The sequence below is a fragment of the Pseudophryne corroboree genome, chromosome 6 (genome assembly GCF_028390025.1).
Source record: "Pseudophryne corroboree isolate aPseCor3 chromosome 6, aPseCor3.hap2, whole genome shotgun sequence".
NCBI classification, from domain to species: Eukaryota; Metazoa; Chordata; class Amphibia; order Anura; family Myobatrachidae; genus Pseudophryne; species Pseudophryne corroboree.
This window is the reverse complement of record NC_086449.1, coordinates 256,579,607-256,598,219: the sequence shown is the minus strand read 5'-3', so window position 1 is coordinate 256,598,219 and position 18,613 is coordinate 256,579,607. Positions and strand designations below refer to the sequence as shown.

The 18,613-nt window shown below is 46.5% G+C and overlaps 1 protein-coding gene across 6 annotated transcripts in view; it reads left to right on the top strand.

The window, feature by feature from the left end:
- The window catches only part of STARD5 (StAR related lipid transfer domain containing 5), a 135,611-nt gene that overhangs the window by 38,352 nt on the left and 78,646 nt on the right, over nt 1–18,613 (top strand). For all 6 annotated transcript variants that reach the window (XM_063925938.1, XM_063925934.1, XM_063925937.1 and 3 more), the window contains one exon: nt 6,791–6,940. In XM_063925938.1, coding sequence (XP_063782008.1) covers nt 6,791–6,940 — 150 coding nt within the window. The remainder of the gene's footprint in view (nt 1–6,790; nt 6,941–18,613) is intronic.

The following is an 18,613-nucleotide window of genomic DNA, read 5'->3' as shown; positions in this document are numbered from 1 at the left end:
GTTTTAATTATCCCATACTCGGACGATCTCCTGATAAGGGCGAGGTCCAGAGAGCAGTTGTTGGTCGGTGTAGCATTATCTCAGGAGGTGCCACACCAGCACGGTTGGATTCAGAATATTCCAAAGTCTCAGCTGGTTCCGGCGACACGTCTACTGTTCCTGGGGATGATTCTGGACACAGTCCAGAAAAAAGTGTTTCTCCCAGAGGAGAAAGCCAAGGAGCTGTCCTCTCTAGTGAGAGGCCTCCTGAAACCAAAACAGGTGTCGGTGCATCATTGCACGTGAGTCCTGGGAAAGATGGTAGCTTCCTACGAAGCGATTCCATTCGGCAGGTTCCATGCCAGAACCTTTCAGTGGGACCTGTTGGACCAATGGTCCGGATCGCATCTTCAAATGCATCGGTTGATAACCCTGTCTCCAAGGACCAGGGTGTCTCGGCTGTGGTGGCTGCAGAGTGCTCATCTCAGAGAGGGCCGCAGATTCGGCATACAGGACTGGGTCCTGGTGACCACGGATGCCAGCCTTCGGGGCTGGGGTGCAGTCACACGGGGAAGAAACTTCCAAGGACTTTGGTCAAGTCAGGAGACTTCCCTACACATAAATGTTCTGGAACTGAGGGCCATTTACAATGCCCTAAGTCAAGCAAAGCCCCTGCTTCAAAACCAGCCGGTTCTGATCCAGTCAGAAAACATCACGGCAGTCGCCCATGTAAATCGACAGGGCGGCACAAGAAGCAGGACGGCGATGGCAGAAGCCACAAGGATTCTCCGATGGGCGGAAAATCACGTGTTAGCACTGTCAGCAGTGTTCATTCCGGGAGTGGACAACTGGGAAGCAGACTTCCTCAGCAGGCACGACCTCCACCCGGGAGAGTGGGGACTTCATCCAGAAGTTTTCCAACTGATTGTAAACCGTTGGGAAAAGCCACAGGTGGACATGATGGCGTCCCGCTTAAACAAAAAGCTAGAAAAATATTGCGCCAGGTCAACTCTAGTGACACCGTGGGTGTACCGGTCGGTTTATGTGTTCCCTCCTCTTCCTCTCATACCCAAGGTACTGAGGATAATAAAGAAAAGAGGAGTAAGAACTATTCTCATTGTTCCAGATTGGCCAAGAAGGTCTTGGTACCCGGAACTTCAAGAATTAATCTCAGAGGACCCATGGCCTCTGCCGCTCAGACAGGACCTGCTGCTGCAGGGGCCCTGTCTGTTCCAAGACTTACCGCGGCTGCGTTTAACGGCATGGCGGTTGAACACCGGATCCTAAAAGAGAAGGGTATTCCGGAGGAAGTCATTCCTACGCTTATTAAAGCTAGGAAGATGTAACCGTACAACATTATCACCGCATATGGCGAAAATATGTTGCGTGGTGTGAGGCCAGGAAGGCCCCAACGGAGGAATTCCAGCTAGGTCTATTTCTGCACTTCCTACAGTCAGGGGTGACTATGGGCCTAAAACTGGGTTCCATTAAGGTCCAGATTTCGGCTCTGTCGATTTTCTTCCAATAAGAACTGGCTTCACTGCCTGAAGTTCAGACATTTGTCAAGGGAGTACTGCATATTCAGCCTCCTTTTGTGCCTCCAGTGGCACCGTGGGACCTCAACGTGGTGTTGGGTTTCCTAAAGTCACATTGGTTTGAGACACTCAAAACCGTGGATTTAAAATATCTCACGTGGAAAGTGCTCATGCTTTTGGCCTTCGCTTCGGCAAGGCGTGTGTCAGAATTGGCGGCTTTGTCATGTAAAAGCCCCTATTTGATTTTCCATATGGATAGGGCAGAATTGAGGACTCGTCCCCAGTTTCTTCCTAAGGTGGTATCAGTTTTTCACTTGAACCAACCTATCGTGGTGCCTGCGGCTACTAGGGACTTGGAGGACTCCAAGTTACTGGACGTAGTCAGGGCCTTGAAAATGTATGTTTCCAGGACGGCTGGAGTCAGGAAGACTGACTCGCTATTTATCCTGTATGCACCAAACAAGATGGGTGCTCCTGCTTCAAAGCAGACTATTGCTCGCTGGATTTGTAGCACAATTCAGCTTGCGCATTCTGTGGCTGGCCTGCCGCAGCCTAAATCTGTAAAAGCCCATTCCACGAGGAAAGTGGGCTCTTCTTGGGCGGCTGCCCGAGGGGTCTCGGCTTTACAACTTTGCCGAGCTGCTACTTGGTCAGGGGCAAACACGTTTGCAAAATTCTACAAATTTGATACCCTGGCTGAGGAGGACCTTGAGTTCTCTCATTCGGTGCTGCAGAGTCATCCGCACTCTCCCGCCCGTTTGGGAGCTTTGGTATAATCCCCATGGTCCTTACGGAGTCCCCAGCATCCACTAGGACGTCAGAGAAAATAAGATTTTACTCACCGGTAAATCTATTTCTCGTAGTCCGTAGTGGATGCTGGGCGCCCGTCCCAAGTGCGGACTGTCTGCAATACTTGTATATAGTTATTGTTAACTACAAGGGTTATTGTTGAGCCATCTTTTGAGAGGCTCTGTTGTGTTCATACTGTTAACTGGGTATATTATCATGAGTTATACGGTGTGATTGGTGTGGCTGGTATGAGTCTTACCCGGGATTCAAAATCCTTCCTTATTGTGTCAGCTCTTCCGGGCACAGTATCCTTACTGAAGTCTGGAGGAGGGTCATAGTGGGAGGAGCCAGTGCACACCAGGTAGTCCTAAATCTTTCTTAGCTGTGCCCAGTCTCCTGCGGAGCCGCTATTCCCCATGGTCCTTACGGAGTCCCCAGCATCCACTACGGACTACGAGAAATAGATTTACCGGTGAGTAAAATCTTATTTTTAAGGTTCATACTGATTATTATTGAGAAGGGAATAAAATAATAATTGAATGCCCCAAACCCTGGCATAATCATAAACTGTTTATTATAAACTCATCTTTGTTCAGAATGAGAACCCATATAAATTGTCTATCCAGTTACCTATTGAAGTTGGTTCTAAAGCATTAAGAAATGGAGGCATTCAAGTTGCCGTCTGCCGAGATTCCGATGGCCAGGATACTGACCGTAATACCGACACACAGTGAAATACCGGCGGTCGCAATTCCGACCGCCTCCCGGACTCCCCACTCTGTTGGTGGTCTTGCCACTACCTGTGGGGGAATATAACCCTGCGAGGGGACTCGCCGTTGGTATTCCGGCGTCTGTCTCCTGGCCACCAGGATCCAGGCAGCCGGGATATCATTCTGAATCCAAAGAAACACCTGATCAAATACATTTTAGCAAATTCACTTTTCTTACACTACAGTACTTCCTATATTTTGCTTGTTTTTAATAGTTATAGCAGAAATATACTGACTTGATTTGAAGGCAATCAGTATGAAATACCTGCAATCAAAATCCTGACCCTCAACATACTGACCAGGTCAAAAAGTCCACATGAGTTTATCATTGTTTACTTATGTGTATGTCGACATAGGTTGACATGGACACCGTATAAGTGTACAACGTCCCCTCGCATGGATCGCTGCACTCGCCATGCTTCAGGCACACCATTATATTCCCCCTCCAGGTCCACTGGGATAGTAAAGTATGAACAAGTTGGTTTCAATGAAAAACTCATGTCGACTTTTTGAACTGTCAACATATTAAATGTCGGTATTTTGACCTTATCTGTATTTTCAATGTCGTGATTTTGACCGTCTGTCAATGGTTGTCGGGATTCTGACCGTCGGGATTTTGATTGTTGGTAAATTGACCGCATCCCAATTTGAAGTTCTATTATATATAGAACTTACTACTATGTGTGTGTTTATATAATATATATGTGTTCGTGTGATATGTGTGTGTGTGTGTGTGTGTGTGTATATATATATATATATATATATGTGTGTATATCTGTCTGTCTGTGTGTGTGTGTGTGTGTGTATATATATATATATATATATATGTATGTGTGTGTATATATATATATATATATATATATATATATATATATATACACTAGGTGATTCATCGCGCCCTATGGGCGCTCTTCACACCATCGGAAGGGGCTACGCCCCCGTAACCCCTGCACGTAGTTGTGTGAGTGGGTAAATAGTGCATGACGAAAGTGCGTTTGATGGTGAAGGGGGCGTAGGCCCTTTAGTGGGTGTGAACAGTGGCTGCAGGGCATGATGTACAGAATGTAGCGGGTGCAGGGGTGACCGCGTATGGGGGAGGGCGTCTGTGGGTGGAGGAGGGGCAGATGCCGGGAGTGTGTGCGGATAGGAGAGGGGGGTGGGAGGTGGTGTGGATGGGGGAGGAGCAGGGGACTGGGGGTGGTGGATGGGGTCTGGATGCGATGTGGGTGGGGTAGCGTTAGAGGGGGTGGGGGAGGGGTCGGTGCAAGGCTCTCGTGGATGTGGGAGGGGTTCTGGAAGCGTTGTGGGTGGGTAAGGGGTAGGTGTGCTTGCGGGTGGTGTTGGGGGTCCGGTGGTGGCGGGTGAGGGGCTGGGGTTCATTGGGTGGGGGAGGTGTAGGTGTAGGGGGTGCACTGAATGGTCGAGGGGGTCCGTAGGTGGTGTAGGTGTAGGGGGTGCACTGAATGGTCGAGGGGGTCCGTAGGTGGTGTAGGGGCAGCCGTGGGTTTGCTGCGGGTGGGATGGAGGTAGGTATCTCCTATATATTATGACAGATCTGTGACTTTGTGACTCATTACAAAAAGCTGGGTGGAGTCACAATACTGGGCGGAGTCAAGTTACAGATCTGGCCAAATATATAGGAGAAGCATAGGAGAAAATAGGAAAACACACTGGCCAAATATATAGGAGAGAATAGGAGAACACACTGGCCAAATATATAGGAGAGAATAGGAGAACACACTGGCCAAATATATAGGAGAGAATAGGAGAACACACTGGCCAAATATATAGGAGAGAATAGGAGAACACACTGGCCAAATATATAGGAGAGTATAGGAGAACACACTGGCCAAATATATAGGAGAGAATAGGAGTACACACTGGCCAAATATATAGGAGAGTATAGGAGAACACATAACGGTACATTGTAATAACAGTACATACATAGTGAGCGCAGGAAAGGCAGCAGCATGTTAACGCGACATACAAGCACCGCCTCCAGGCGCCAGCCATTGGACACATGCTGAAGGGTGCGCTGTGATTGGCCACCCGTGGGTGTGATGGGATGTAGCTACTGCTGCTGCCCCGTGGTACAGAGCATCCCCAACTCCCTACATATAGCGGGGATGCGGGGTGAGGGCGGGTACGAAGCGGGGCTCACTGCCAGGGGACGGAGCGCACAGGCATCTTACTGCACTCTCCGGTGCCTGGCACTGTAGTGTCCGCCAGCGTCACCCTGTGTGAGCGGGGACCCAGGTGTTAGTTGCATTGGCGGCCAATCACAGCGCACTCCTCAGCCATGTGTCCAATAGCTGGTGGCTGGGGGCGGTGCTTGTATGGAGCTTTAACATGTGTCCAATAGCTGACGGCTGGGGGTGGTGCTTATACGGAGCTTTAACCTGCTGCTGCTGTCTCTCCTGCGCTCACTATGTATGTACTGTTATCACCATGTACTGTTAAATGTTCTCCTATTTTCTCCTATATATTTGGCCAGTGTGTACTCCTATTCTCTCCTATATATTTGGGCAGATCTGTGACTTGACTCCGCCCAGCACTGTGACTCCGCCCAGGGTTAGCAAATGAATTACAAAGTCACAGATCTGGTCAAATATATAGGAGATATATATATATATATATATATATATATATATAAATATATATGTATATATACATATATATGTATGTATGTATGTATGTATAAGTGTAGTATGTTGAGCCAGACTGGACGGTTGCGACTAGATAATCTTCAAAGAAGTATGGGAAGTACCATCTGACCAACAACAAGAGTGGGGAGAAGAGCAGGGTTCAGAACATGGGACCCAAAGTGTAACCTCACTCCGCTCTGCTCGCCACCAGGTTACTAAAGGAAATAGATGGTGACGTGGATAGTGAAACTGTTCTTCCCCCTGTGAGATGGTATTTCCCATGGTTTTTCACCTTCTCTGAAGAGGATCTAGCCACTACCATGATTGGACACATTAGTTCACATGACCGTGCATTATGTCCCTACGACCACACACCTCAGGCCTGATTTACTTCCAACTGTCATTTATTACCTCACCACAAAGCCACAGCTGTATCACTCCACAAGTGTAACCAGTGCCAGCTCTCACACAGGCACTGCTCATGGGAACAGCATATCACTGCCTCACTATGACTGATATTTCTGACAGAAACATTTGCCAAAATGCCAAATATATCACATAACTCTAATGATATCACATCAGACCTCATCACACATGACTTGTACAATGATGATTTCTTCAAGCAGCCACTTCAGAATCGGCAAACATCTGTGTCACCCTACATTATCTCCACATTTTGACACATCAGGGACAATTTTATATGATAGATATGCCACTCTTGCGGTCGCGCTCTGATATACGCACGCCTTGGGTGGTGGAATGCACTCTGTCTTTGGCTTCATGCATCACAACACACACCAAGGCATGCGTTTATCAGAGCGTGACCGCACTCCCAAGAGTGGTATATCTATTTTATTTATACACATATAATTGTATATGTATTTATTCATGTAGCCGTACAGAATAGATTGGCAAATTGGCTTCCTGCCCTTGGCTGAACCAATTTGATTCACCCTGTAATGACAAATATAAAGTGGTGCAAAATGTGGTCGCCATGTTACGATCACCTCTCCCTTGCATCTGTTTCTGAATCTAATCCTGTGATGCATTGTGTTGTCTTTATGCCCTTTAGAACATAGTAGATGAAGACAAGACACTTAAACAGGGATTATGTAAAGAAGCCACAAGTGAGCCTAAGGATGTGTCACCGAACACACGGAAGAGTCTAAAGAAGTGTGTCATGTTGATGGCTTACTGTGGTAGCGAATATCATGGTATGCAGGTAAGTGCGCTCTCTGAAATTCTATAGGTTCTACTGCAAAACATTATATAACAAACCAGTCCCGGCACTCACATCCAGAATCAGCCAATATACCTTCCGGAGCCTTCCTGACCAAATATAGAATAGACAAAATAGGCGGCACTCGGGAGTCAGTTCTTTTGCAAGTAGAAAAGTAGTTTTATTGTAGCATGGTCTCTTGAATAGTACATGGCAGATACAGGTGCAAGTTGATCCCCCTTGGGCTATGTTTGCAGAAACATTATCCAGTATAGCTGAGCGGATAATTCCAACTTCTATACCAGGAATAGGTTACATGATTAACCCTTACATGCAGCTTCCAACCTGTGGTTTATCACTTCCAGTAGCAGCCTCTCAAAAGAAACATGCTGAAAAGCCAGTGGTAAGTAAATCTACATCTTCACAGTCAACACATGTTTCAGATGAGGATTCATCAGAGGATGAAAGCTCTTTAAGCTCTGGTTTTGCATACGAAGAGGAGGAGGTAGGCCTCAGCTCAGTGGACAAAGCTGAGTTAATTAAGGCAATGAAAGCCATTCTATCCTTAGAATAATCAGCAGACCCTGTGTTAAAATCAAAGGCACCTGTGTTTAAACGTCCCAAAACAGTTAAGACTGAATTTCCTGGGTCAGATCAGCTGACGGAAATCATGGAAGAGGCTTGGGCTACGCCCAGTATGAAGTTTAGAATTCCTAGGAAATGGAATTCCAATTATCTAATCAAAGTAGATACACATGTTATTCGATTAGTGCGAAAATCTACATTACCTCTGCCTTCAACTTCATTAAATGATGTCACGGATAGGAGAGTGGATGGTTTTTTTAAAAAACATTTTTCTCATACGTCCTAGAGGATGCTGTGGACTCCAAAAGGACCATGGGGGGTATAGACGGATCCGCAGGAGCCTGGGCACACTATAAAGACTTAAACTGGGTGTGAACTGGCTCCTCCCTCTATGCCCCTTCCCCAGACCTCCGTTAGACTTTGTGCCCAGGAGTGATGGGTCACACACTAGGGGAGCTCTACTGAGTTTCTCTGAAAGACTTTATGTTAGGTTTTTTGTTTTCAGGGAGACCTGCTGGCTACAGGCTCCCTGCAGCGTGGGAGTGAGGGAAAGAAGCAGACCTACATCTTCTTAGTTTAAGGGCTCTGTTTCTCGGCTACTGGACACCATTAGCTCCAGAGGGTTCGATCACTTGGTGCGCCTAGCTGCTTGTTCCCGGAGCCACGCCGTCACCCCCTCACAGAAGCCAGAAGAAAGAAGCCGGGTGAGTATGTGAAGAAAAAAAGACTTCAGTAACGGAGGTACAGCGGTCGCGCTGCGCTCCATGCTCCCACACACTAACGGCACTCTCAGGGTGCAGGGCCTGGTGGGGGGAGCGCCCTGGGCGGCAGATTAATGATTTCTTAATAAAACTGGCCTTGACAGCGTTGTCGGTGCCTGGACACCGTGTCTCCTACCCCCCGCCAGCATATTAGAGCGTGCTACGCGCCTTGGATCCCGCTTACACGGGTGCAGGGCATTGAGGGGGGGGGTGGGGGTGCACCCGGAGCAGCTTGTTACAGTTTGTGTTTAAGCTTGTACGCTGCCGGGGGGGGGCTCCGTGTCCCAGACCCCCACCGGCGCGTTGTAGCGCACTGCGCGCCATTTCTTCCCCGCCGCCGTGCACGGCGCCGGGAGGGAGGGGGGGCGGGCGCCCTGGGCTGCATATGTATATATACTATATATATATATATATATATATATATATATATATATATATAAAGTTTATTGCTGGGTCCCGGGCGCCCCATGTATTAACCCCGCCGTTTGATAGCGGGGGCGCGCTGCGCGCCGGGGTTCCCACACGCCGATGGTCTGCTCGGGTGCAGGGCGCACGGGGGGGAGCGCCCTGATCGGTTTTAAGGTATGATGGTATATAGTGTCTGTACACTATATACGGTGCCCGACCTGGCTATAGTTAATATATTTGAGCTATAGCACGCCGAGGGGGGCGGGGCTTAAAAATAAAATAAAATTCATATGTATACAGGGGATTACTCACTGTATATGGGCCTCCCTCCAGCTCAATATAGGTATTTATTTTTTATATATATATATATATATATATATATATTTATTTGAGCAGGCTTCAGCGCGCCGGGAAGGGGCGGAGCTTAGCCCTCACAGTGCAGTCAGCGCCATTTTCCTCAGGTCCCCGCCAAGATTTACTGTATAGTAAGATGGAGGGGGGGGGCGCAGTGTTTTTAATGCTATATGGGTGCCATATAGCATTATGTTTGATAATGGACACATAATCCTTGTGGTGATACATAAATTCAGTGTTTCCCTGTTTTGGTTACCCATTATCGGTTAGTCGACAGGTGTCGGGGCTTTGTCACAAGCTACTGTGGGGATAACTGTCTGTTTCGCCGGCGCATGGCGGTACTTGATTCGGAAAATTAAGTATTAGCAGCTTGGTGTTTGTGTGGTTAAACAAGTAAACACGTTAGGGGAGGCACAATTGTTGGTGGATGCCCTGTCGGCATCAACGGTATTTCCTATTGCCTTGTACCTGTATATATAGTTATATTTATAGGTATATGTGGGGGGATTGTCATTGAAATTGTATATGTATGCTTCCCTCAAACCCCTCGGGGTTCCAGGATTATTATTATTTTTGCCCGCTTACTATTCCTATTACTATTACTATTCCTTGCTGTCGACATTTACTCAGTTATGAGCGACGTCTAATGTTTCCACTCCTGGGTCGGCCGGCGGCCGCCTGTACACACTGAGCGATATGATATGGCCTCTGCCAGCCGTGCATGCATGCCCTGGATGACAGTCCAGATCCTGCATGCATGCACTGCCGACAGCGACGATCGTTGCAGGGAGGGGGAAAATGAGTGACGTTGCTCATTTTATCGGCAAGTGTGTATTGGCCTTTAGGTTTAACTCAATGTATTAAAAAATACATGCAGCACAAATGCCTGTTACTGTTTCGAGGCCATATAAGCCCCTTTGTCAAGGTAAATAAGAAAGATAGTCAATCTTACCGTTTAAATAGAATTGAAGGAGAGGGAAAGCCCACCAAGGAACCCGCTATGGATCAGTCTGAGTGTGCTGGTCTGGTGCTGGAGGATGATGTCAGAGCGCCCGCTGCTGCCAGTCAACTCAGCAATGCCCGGCGTCTACTGCCACCGCTGTCAGCCGTCTGAGTGCACTGATCCAGCGCTAGAGAGTGACCTAGGAACCCTGGAGCGTTCAGTCACCATGGTGATGCTCCGCGTCTACCACCTCAGTGGTCAGCTGTCAGCTGTCATCATGCAGACGGAGACAAATGAAAGAATAGTGCTAATAATGTGTTCAAAAGACAATGGCCCCTCATTCTGAGTTGATCGCTAGCTGCAGTTGTTCGCAGCACGGCGATCAGGCTAAAAATCGGCATTTCTGCGCATGCGTACGGGCCGCAGTATGCACGCGTGAAGTACTTTCACACAAAACTATGCAGTTTTACACAAGGGCATGCAACGCTTTTCTGTCGCTCTGTTGATCGGTGAGTGATTGACAGGAAGTGGGTGTTTCTGGGCGGAATCTGTCCGTTTTCCGGGAGTATGCTAAAAAACGCAGGCGTGTCAGGTAAAAACGCAGGCGTGCCTGGGGAAACGGGGGAGTGGCTGGCCGAACGCAGGGCGTGTTTGTGACGTCAAAGCAGGAACTAAACTGACTGAAGTGATCACAAGGTAGGAGTAGGTCTGGAGCTGCTCAGAAACTGCATGAAAATTTTCATGAGCAGTTCTGCTAACCTTTCATTCGCACTTCTGCAAAGCTAAGATACACTCCCAGAGGGAGGCGGCTTAGCGTTTGCACTGCTGCTAAAAGCAGCTAGCGAGCGATCAACTCGGAATGATCACTTTGTTGCACAAAATGTAATAAAGTGTTGCTAAGGAGATGGAAATTAAATCTCTGTGCCAAAAGAGTGAACAACCATGAGGCAGAGAACAAGGGTGTCAATGTATTGAGAGCGCCCAAATCTACAGGAAATTAACATAATGCATAACAAAGAGAGAAAAAAGAAAAGCTGATATATAGCAACAAGGGATGTTAAGGTCTGAGCGACTGGAAAAGTTAGTGAGGTAAGTAGCTTGTGAACCATCAGCATCAATCCTAATATTAAAACACGTTCCATGAGACTTTTTAGTTTAAGCCCTGTGGGTTGATGGTGTTCAAAGAATAAATCCATTTGGTCTCAGTCTGTAACAACCTGCCTGCTTGATCCCCACCACGTATGGAAAAGGGACACGATCTATCACCATATGACGTAAGCTGGCCAAAGAATGATCCTTCTTATAGAAATGTGTGTATGTAATATATAGTAGTGATCTGATTTAGAGAGTCAGTGATGCATATTGCTGTATGCTCGGGGTGGGATGTATTGTTCGTTACTCAATATAGCCGTTTAATCAAATTCCTGGAGTGCCGTGCCTTGTTTGGGACTTCGTTATAAATCAGATCACGACTGCATTATCTAGCAAGGGCACACAGGTACCTACATTTGTTTTCTATGAGTGCCGGATTGATTTGTATTTCTGTATATATATGTGTGTGTGTGTGTGTGTGTGTGTGTGTGTGTGTGTGTGTGTGTGTGTGCATATGTATACATAAGAGGATAAAACAAGAACGCCTCCTAGTGCAAATAATGTAGTATAATCACCACAAGTGTGAAATGAGGGTATATGTGAAACCGCACCATATGATCAATCAATAACCGCTTATCTCACACTCTCTTCCTTGAAATTCTCAGTATTGCTGACACCAACAGGACTTTCTCGTACGTCCTAGAGGATGCTGGGGACTCCAAAAGGACCATGGGGGAGTATAGACGGTATCCGCAGGAGACACGGGCACTTTAAGACTTTGAATGGGTGTGAACTGGCTCCTCCCTCTATGCCCCTCCTCCAGACTCCAGTTAGATTCTGTGCCCAGAGAGACTGGACACATAACAGGGGAGCTCTACTGAGTTTCTCTGAAAAGACTTTGTTAGGTTTATTATTTTCAGGGAGCACTGCTGGCAACAGGCTCCCTGCATCGTGGGAGTGAGGGGAGAGAAGCAGACCTACTTCTGTAAGTTTCAAGGCTCTGCTTCTTAGGCTACTGGACACCATTCGCTCCAGAGGGTCTGATCACTTGGTTCGCCTAGCTGCTCATTCCCGGAGCCGCGCCGTCACCCCCCTCACAGAGCCAGAAGAAGGAAGCCGGGTGAGTAATCGAAGAACAGAAGACTTCAGTGACGGCAGAAGACTTCAGTGTCTCTGAGGTACAGCGCAGTGGTCGCGCTGCACGCCATTGCTCCCACACACAAGCGGCACTACATGGGTGCAGGGCGCAGGGGGGGGCGCCCTGGGCAGCAATATACCTCATATATATAGCCTGGCAAAATGGTATACAGTGCCATAAAGGGGAAGCCTGGTTTGGTATTGGACTTGTTAGTATGCTCTTGGCAGGCGCTACGGGTAAGTCTATCTTCTTGCCCTATGTTCCCTCACAATGGTTGGTGACGCGTTGTTGAAGGATGCAGTCATTTCGGCCGAATAGATAAGGTTTCTCCTTTCTTTGCAGGTAAAGGAAGGTAAAAGAGGTAAGAGGTCAGCTACCTTTTCAGGAGCAAAATTCATCTATTGTTTTCTGCCACGTCCACCGCGGGTCGTTGGGTCTACCTTGCGGGGGCCCATACCGGTGGGTCCACGTCTAAAAAACTCTTCAGTCAGTCCTGGAAAGGACATGGACCAGGGAGTTAAGGATAGAGTCCCTAGGGGGACATACGGGAGTTCCAGACGTTCCCTTCACCGATTTTTGTTTTTCAAATCAACCTTACCGATCCTCCTCATGACGGGGAGGTAGTATATGACGCAATACTAGAGTTGTATCAGGATCAGGTCATTGTCCTGCTGTTCCGGTCATAAAGAAGAAGCTGTTGTTCGAGTTTTTCGTGCTCCCGTGGCCGGACGGCTCAGTCAGACAAATCCCAATATTCCTACTTACACCCCATGAGGGAATCTCTCATGGAAAGGTTCTCCACTCTGAAAGTGGAGTAAGGTGGTCTAATTACGGTATCTGATGCATTAGGCTTACCTGAGGTTTGCGAATCAGGATTGTTGTTAGCGTTTCACCAGGGTGATGGTGGTATGATGGGTTTCCTCCGATAGTAAGGAGTCATAATTATTCTGTACTGGATCATTCTCCGAATTACGGAGAGATCAAGAAGCCAAATGGGGGAAAACGTTGTTTCTCCTTGACAGTTCTTCAACAACAGGAGTTGCCAGAATCCCTGTTAGTCCCAACGATACGGTGATCGGCTTGGGCAATATTATTAGATGCAGTACTGAGGAGAGTTTATTTGCTTAAAAAAAAAAAAAGGAAGCTCTGAGAATTCAGAGTCTGGCAAACCTGCAACGGTGTCAATCCGTCAATACATTCTGTTGCTGAAAAAGATGGTTGCGGCCTACGAGGCCATTCAGTGGGTAGGTGGCAGGTCTGAATGTTTAGCGGGACCTGTTGGATAAGTGGTCCGGTTCCTACCTGGGATAATCATGGTTTCAAGACCTGTATCTCGCTCCTGTGGTAGCGGCGCAATTCTCACCAAGGACAAGTGTCATGTTAGGATACTTGTCGCCTCATTAACGGTCTAGAGTTAAGGGCCGTATATAACTGTTTTCTACTGACAAAAACCGGAGAAGAAATGCCAGAAGCCAGAAAGAGTTTCCGCTGGGCGTCAAAAACATTTACGCCCTCTATCAGCGTTGTTCGTTCCAAGAGTGGACAACTGGGAAGTAGACTTCCTCGGTGGACACGTTCTCCGTTCAGGAGGGTTGAGTCTTCAGCAAGCGGTTTTCACAGAAGTGACAAGTCTTTGGAGAATTCCGAAAATAGACAAGATGGCGTCTCGCCTCGACAAGAAACTTCAGACATATTGTCCCATATCGAGGGTCTCTCAAGCGATAGCGGTGGACGCCCTAGTGACACCGTGGGTGTGTTTGGTCGGTCTATGTGTTCCCTCCACTTCCACTCTTTCCAAAGACGTGAAAAATTATAAGAACAACAAAAGTTCTGGTGACCCTCATTGTTCCAAACTGGTCAAGGAGGTCTGGTATCCGGATCTTTAGCAATCACTCGTAGGAGATCCCTGACATCTTCCGCTGTGAGAGGATCAATTATAACAGGGGCTGTGTGGGTTCCAAGACTTACCGCGGTTTCCATTGACGACTTGGAGATTGAACGTCGGATCCCAGATGAAAAGGGTATTCCCAGTGACGTCATCCCTATTCTTCTTCAGTCAGGGAAGACGTAACGTCGAAATATTACCACCATATTTGGAGAAAATTTTGTATCTTGGTGTGAATCCACGAAGGTTCCTACGGAAGACTTCCAGTTGGATTGTTTTCTCCATTCTTTTTTTGCAAGATCGTGTGGATGCGTTCTTCGGTTGGGCTCGATTAAGGCTCAGTATTCAGCCTTATCGGTTTTCTTCTAAAAAACAATTGGCCTCCTTTCCGGAGTTTCAAGCTTTCGTAAAAGGAGTCTTTCACATCCATCCTCCCTTTGTGCCACCATGGGTTCTGTACGTGGGTTTGCAGTTCCTGCAATTTATTTGGTTGAACTTTTCAGGATGGTTGAGTTGAAATTCCTCACTTGGAAAGTGGTCATGCGGTTGACCTTGGCATCCGCAAGACGGGTGTCTGTGTTGGCGGCTTGGTCTCACAAGGGCCCTGTTTAATCTTCCATGAAGATAGGGCGGTTTTGAGAACTCGGCAGCAGTTTCTGCCAAAAGTGGTTTCATCGGTTTCACTTGAACAACCTATTTTGGTGCCGGTGGCTAATGACGCCTGGGCGACATCGAAGTATCTCGATGTGGTCTGAAATTTGAAATTTCGTGTTGCCAGATTGGCTCAGATCGGGAAAACGGAGGATCTATTTATCCTATATGCTCCCAACAAGATTGGGGTTCCTGCTTCCAAGCAGACTATTGCACGCTGGATCCTGGAATACGATTAAGCTTGCTCGTTTTACGGCTGGATTGCCGTTACCGGAATTGGTGAAGGCCCATTTTACCAGTAAGGTGGGCTCATCCTGGGCGGCTGCCGTGGGGTCTCGGTTTTATAGCCTTGCAGAGCAGCTGCTTAGTCGGGTTAAAACAATTTTGCAATATTCTACAAGTTTGATACCCTGGCTGATGAAGACCTCTTGTTTGGGGCAATCGGTGCTGCAGAGTTAACCGCACTCTCCCGCCTGTTCTAGAGCTTTGGTTTTGACCCCATGGTCCTTTTGGAGTCCCCAGCATCCTCTAGGACGTATGAGAAAATAGGATTTTAATACCTACCGGTAAATCCTTTCCTCTTAGTCCATAGAGGATGCTGGGCACCCGTCCCAGTGCGTACTGTATCTACAGTCATTAGTTACGGTTACACTCATGTTGTGTTTCTTTTCAGTCAGTCTGTGGCTGACGTTATTCATGCCATGGCATGCGGTATGTTATTATTGGTTGTGTTTACACACAGGTTGTGTTACATTTTCGGTCAGCATATTGCTGTTTGTTTTTCATGCCGTCGGCTGGTGTTCTATTGAATGCCACGTTCTACGACATGTTTGAGGTGTGAGCTGGTATGACGCTCACCGTGTTTAAACAATAAATTCTTTCCTCGAAATGTCCGTCTCCCCGGGCACAGTTCTATAACTGGAGTCTGGAGGAGGGGCATAGAGGGAGGAGCCAGTTCACACCCATTCAAAGTCTTAAAGTGCCCATGTCTCCTGCAGATCCGGTCTATACCTCCCCCCCCATGGTCCTTTTGGAGTCCCCAGCATCCTCTACGGACTAAGAGAAAAGGGTTTACCGGTAGGTATTAAAATCCTATTTTTTTCATACATTTAATGAAGATCCAAAATACATGAAAACATAAAAAAAGCACACATAATGTAAAACAGTTACAACGGTCTAGGTGCACTTCAAGACTGCTAATAGTTGCTCGTACATCAGTTAAAAACGGGTTTTTGCTTATCTGAATATTAGCATCCAGACATGGATATCCAACGCGTTTCATCCAGGTGGAGCAAGTGTCCTCAACTCCAGACTTCCTCAGGGGTAATGACTGGACTAATGCCAAATGGGGTTTATATAGGGTTAGCAATCAGCACAATTAGTGATTCCAATATGGCCGACACAGGATATCCTGTAATGTGTATAAGGTATATCCCGCACATAATGGTGTTCTCAAACACTGTTTCAAAACACATTCTCCAGCTCTCAGGCTATATATGTATACATGTTCCTCACTTACATTAAACTATGATAATGGGATATAAGACACATCAAAATATTATGTTTATAAAACACAAACTGAATGACTGAGAAACCGGTAGCGGAAGTGACGCTCTGTTGTATTAACAAAATATTGAGTGTGTAATAACAAAAAATATGGCAGCCGGATCGGAAGTAAGCGGCCAAAAAGGCCAATGCACGTGCAATCCGGCGTGTGAACACCTCACAGACACCTGATGTGACACGCAGATCTGGCCGTGACGCGCACCTGGGCAGTTTCTCCATGTGCTTACTGACCAACGAAAACATGGTTGCCGAACCACAAACTCCCAGCTGCGGGACCCACAGGGATAAACTTCTACATGTTAAACAAAAAATATCCAATATAAACAACAACGAAAAACAGCTTATTTCCAACTATATATGTATAAATATACATATATAGCCAATATTGTGAAATAGCGCAATTCATAAATATAGGGACGCTGTGGGCGCCGTCTTGTTTAGGGGCAATTCTGCCCTCTCTTTCTAGAAAACATGTATAAAAATACAGTGCATCTGGAAAGTATTCACAGCGCTTCGATTTTTCTACATTTTGTTGTTGTTACAGCCTTGTTCCAAACTGGAATACATTTTTCCCCTCAAAATTCTACACACAATACCCCATAATGACAACGATTAAAAAAAAAAAAAATTCTGAGATTTTTGCAAATTTATTAGAAATAAAAATCTTAAGAAATCACATGTACATAAGTATTCCCAGCCTTTGCTCAATACTTTGTTGATGCACCTTTGGCAGCAATTACAGCCTCATGTCCTTTTGAATGCACAAGCTTGGCATACCTATCTTTCGGCAGTTTCGCCCATTCCTCTTTGCAGCACCTCTCAAGCTCCATCAGGTTGGATGGGAACAGTCTGTGCACAGCTATTTTCACATCTCTCCAGAGATGTTCAATCGGATTCAAGTCCAATGCCACTACTTTGGTATCTGTTTACTTAAGGTCGTCCTGCTGAAAGATGAACCGTCGCCCCAGTCTGAGGTCAAGCGCTTTGGAGCAGGTTTTCATCCAGTATGTTTCTGTACATTGTTGCATTCATCTTTCCCTCTATCCTGACTAGTCTCCCAGTTCCTGCCCCTGAAAAAATCCCAACAGCATGATGCTGCCACCACCATGCTTCACTGTAGGGATGGTATTGGCCTGGTGATGAGCGGTGCCTGGTTTCCTCCAAACATGGCACCTGGCGTTTACGCCAAAGAGTTCATTCTTTGTATCATCAGACCAGAGAATTTTGTTTCTCATGGTCTGAGAGTCCTTCGGGGGCATTTTGGCAAACTCCAGGTGGGCAGCCATGCGCTTTTTACTAAGGAATGGCCTCCGTCTGGACACTCTACCATACAGGCCTGATTGGTGGATTGCTGCAGAGATGGTTGTTCTTCTGGGAGGTTCTCCTCTCCACAGAAAAATGCTGTAGCTCTGATAGAGTGACCATCGGGTTCTTGGTCACCTCCCTGACTAGGGCCCTTCTCCATCGATCGCTCAGTTTAGATGGTCGGCCAGCTCTAGGAAGAGTCATGGTGGTTCCGAACTTCTTCCATTTACGGATAATGGAGGCCACTGTGCTCATTGGGACCTTCAAAGCAGCAGATATTTTTCTGTACTCTTCCCCAGGTTTGTACCTCGAGATAATCCTGTCTCAGAGGTCTACAGACAATTAACTTGACTTCATGCTTGGCTTGTGCTAAAAAATCACAAAAAAACTTTTTTCACGTCTTTATGGGGTATTGCGTGTAGAATTTTTAGGGAAAAATTTTAATTATTCCATTTGGAATAAGGCTATAACACAACAAAATGTGGAAAAGGTGAAGCACTGTGAATACTTTCTGGATGCACTGTACATATACAGTATAAACCCTTTCTACAATAACTAAAATGCGTAATTTAGATAGTTAGGAAGCATAATAATACACAATATGTGTCTGATTATCATACCAAGGAGAAAATAGAAGTAAATACAAAAATAAAATTAAAATATACCGAGCAGTTTAATCATAATCTGACCTAAATTTAAAAAAAAATGGGGAAAAGAGGGCAGTTTCATAGGAGGGGAGCAATTTCATAGAAATCATTTAAGCCTTTGGGCACAAGAGTATCCAACTGGAAGGTCCAGTACATCTCCCGCTGTGAAAGGAGATTCGCAATATCTCATCCTCTATCTCTAGTTTGGACATATTCAATTGCCTGGCATATGAGACCCCTAGGGTCTGCATTATGTGCCTCTGTAAAATGTCGAGCAACCGTATGGTTGGTCACTTTATATTTAATCCCCCTTATATGTTCTTGTACCTTGATCTTAAAGG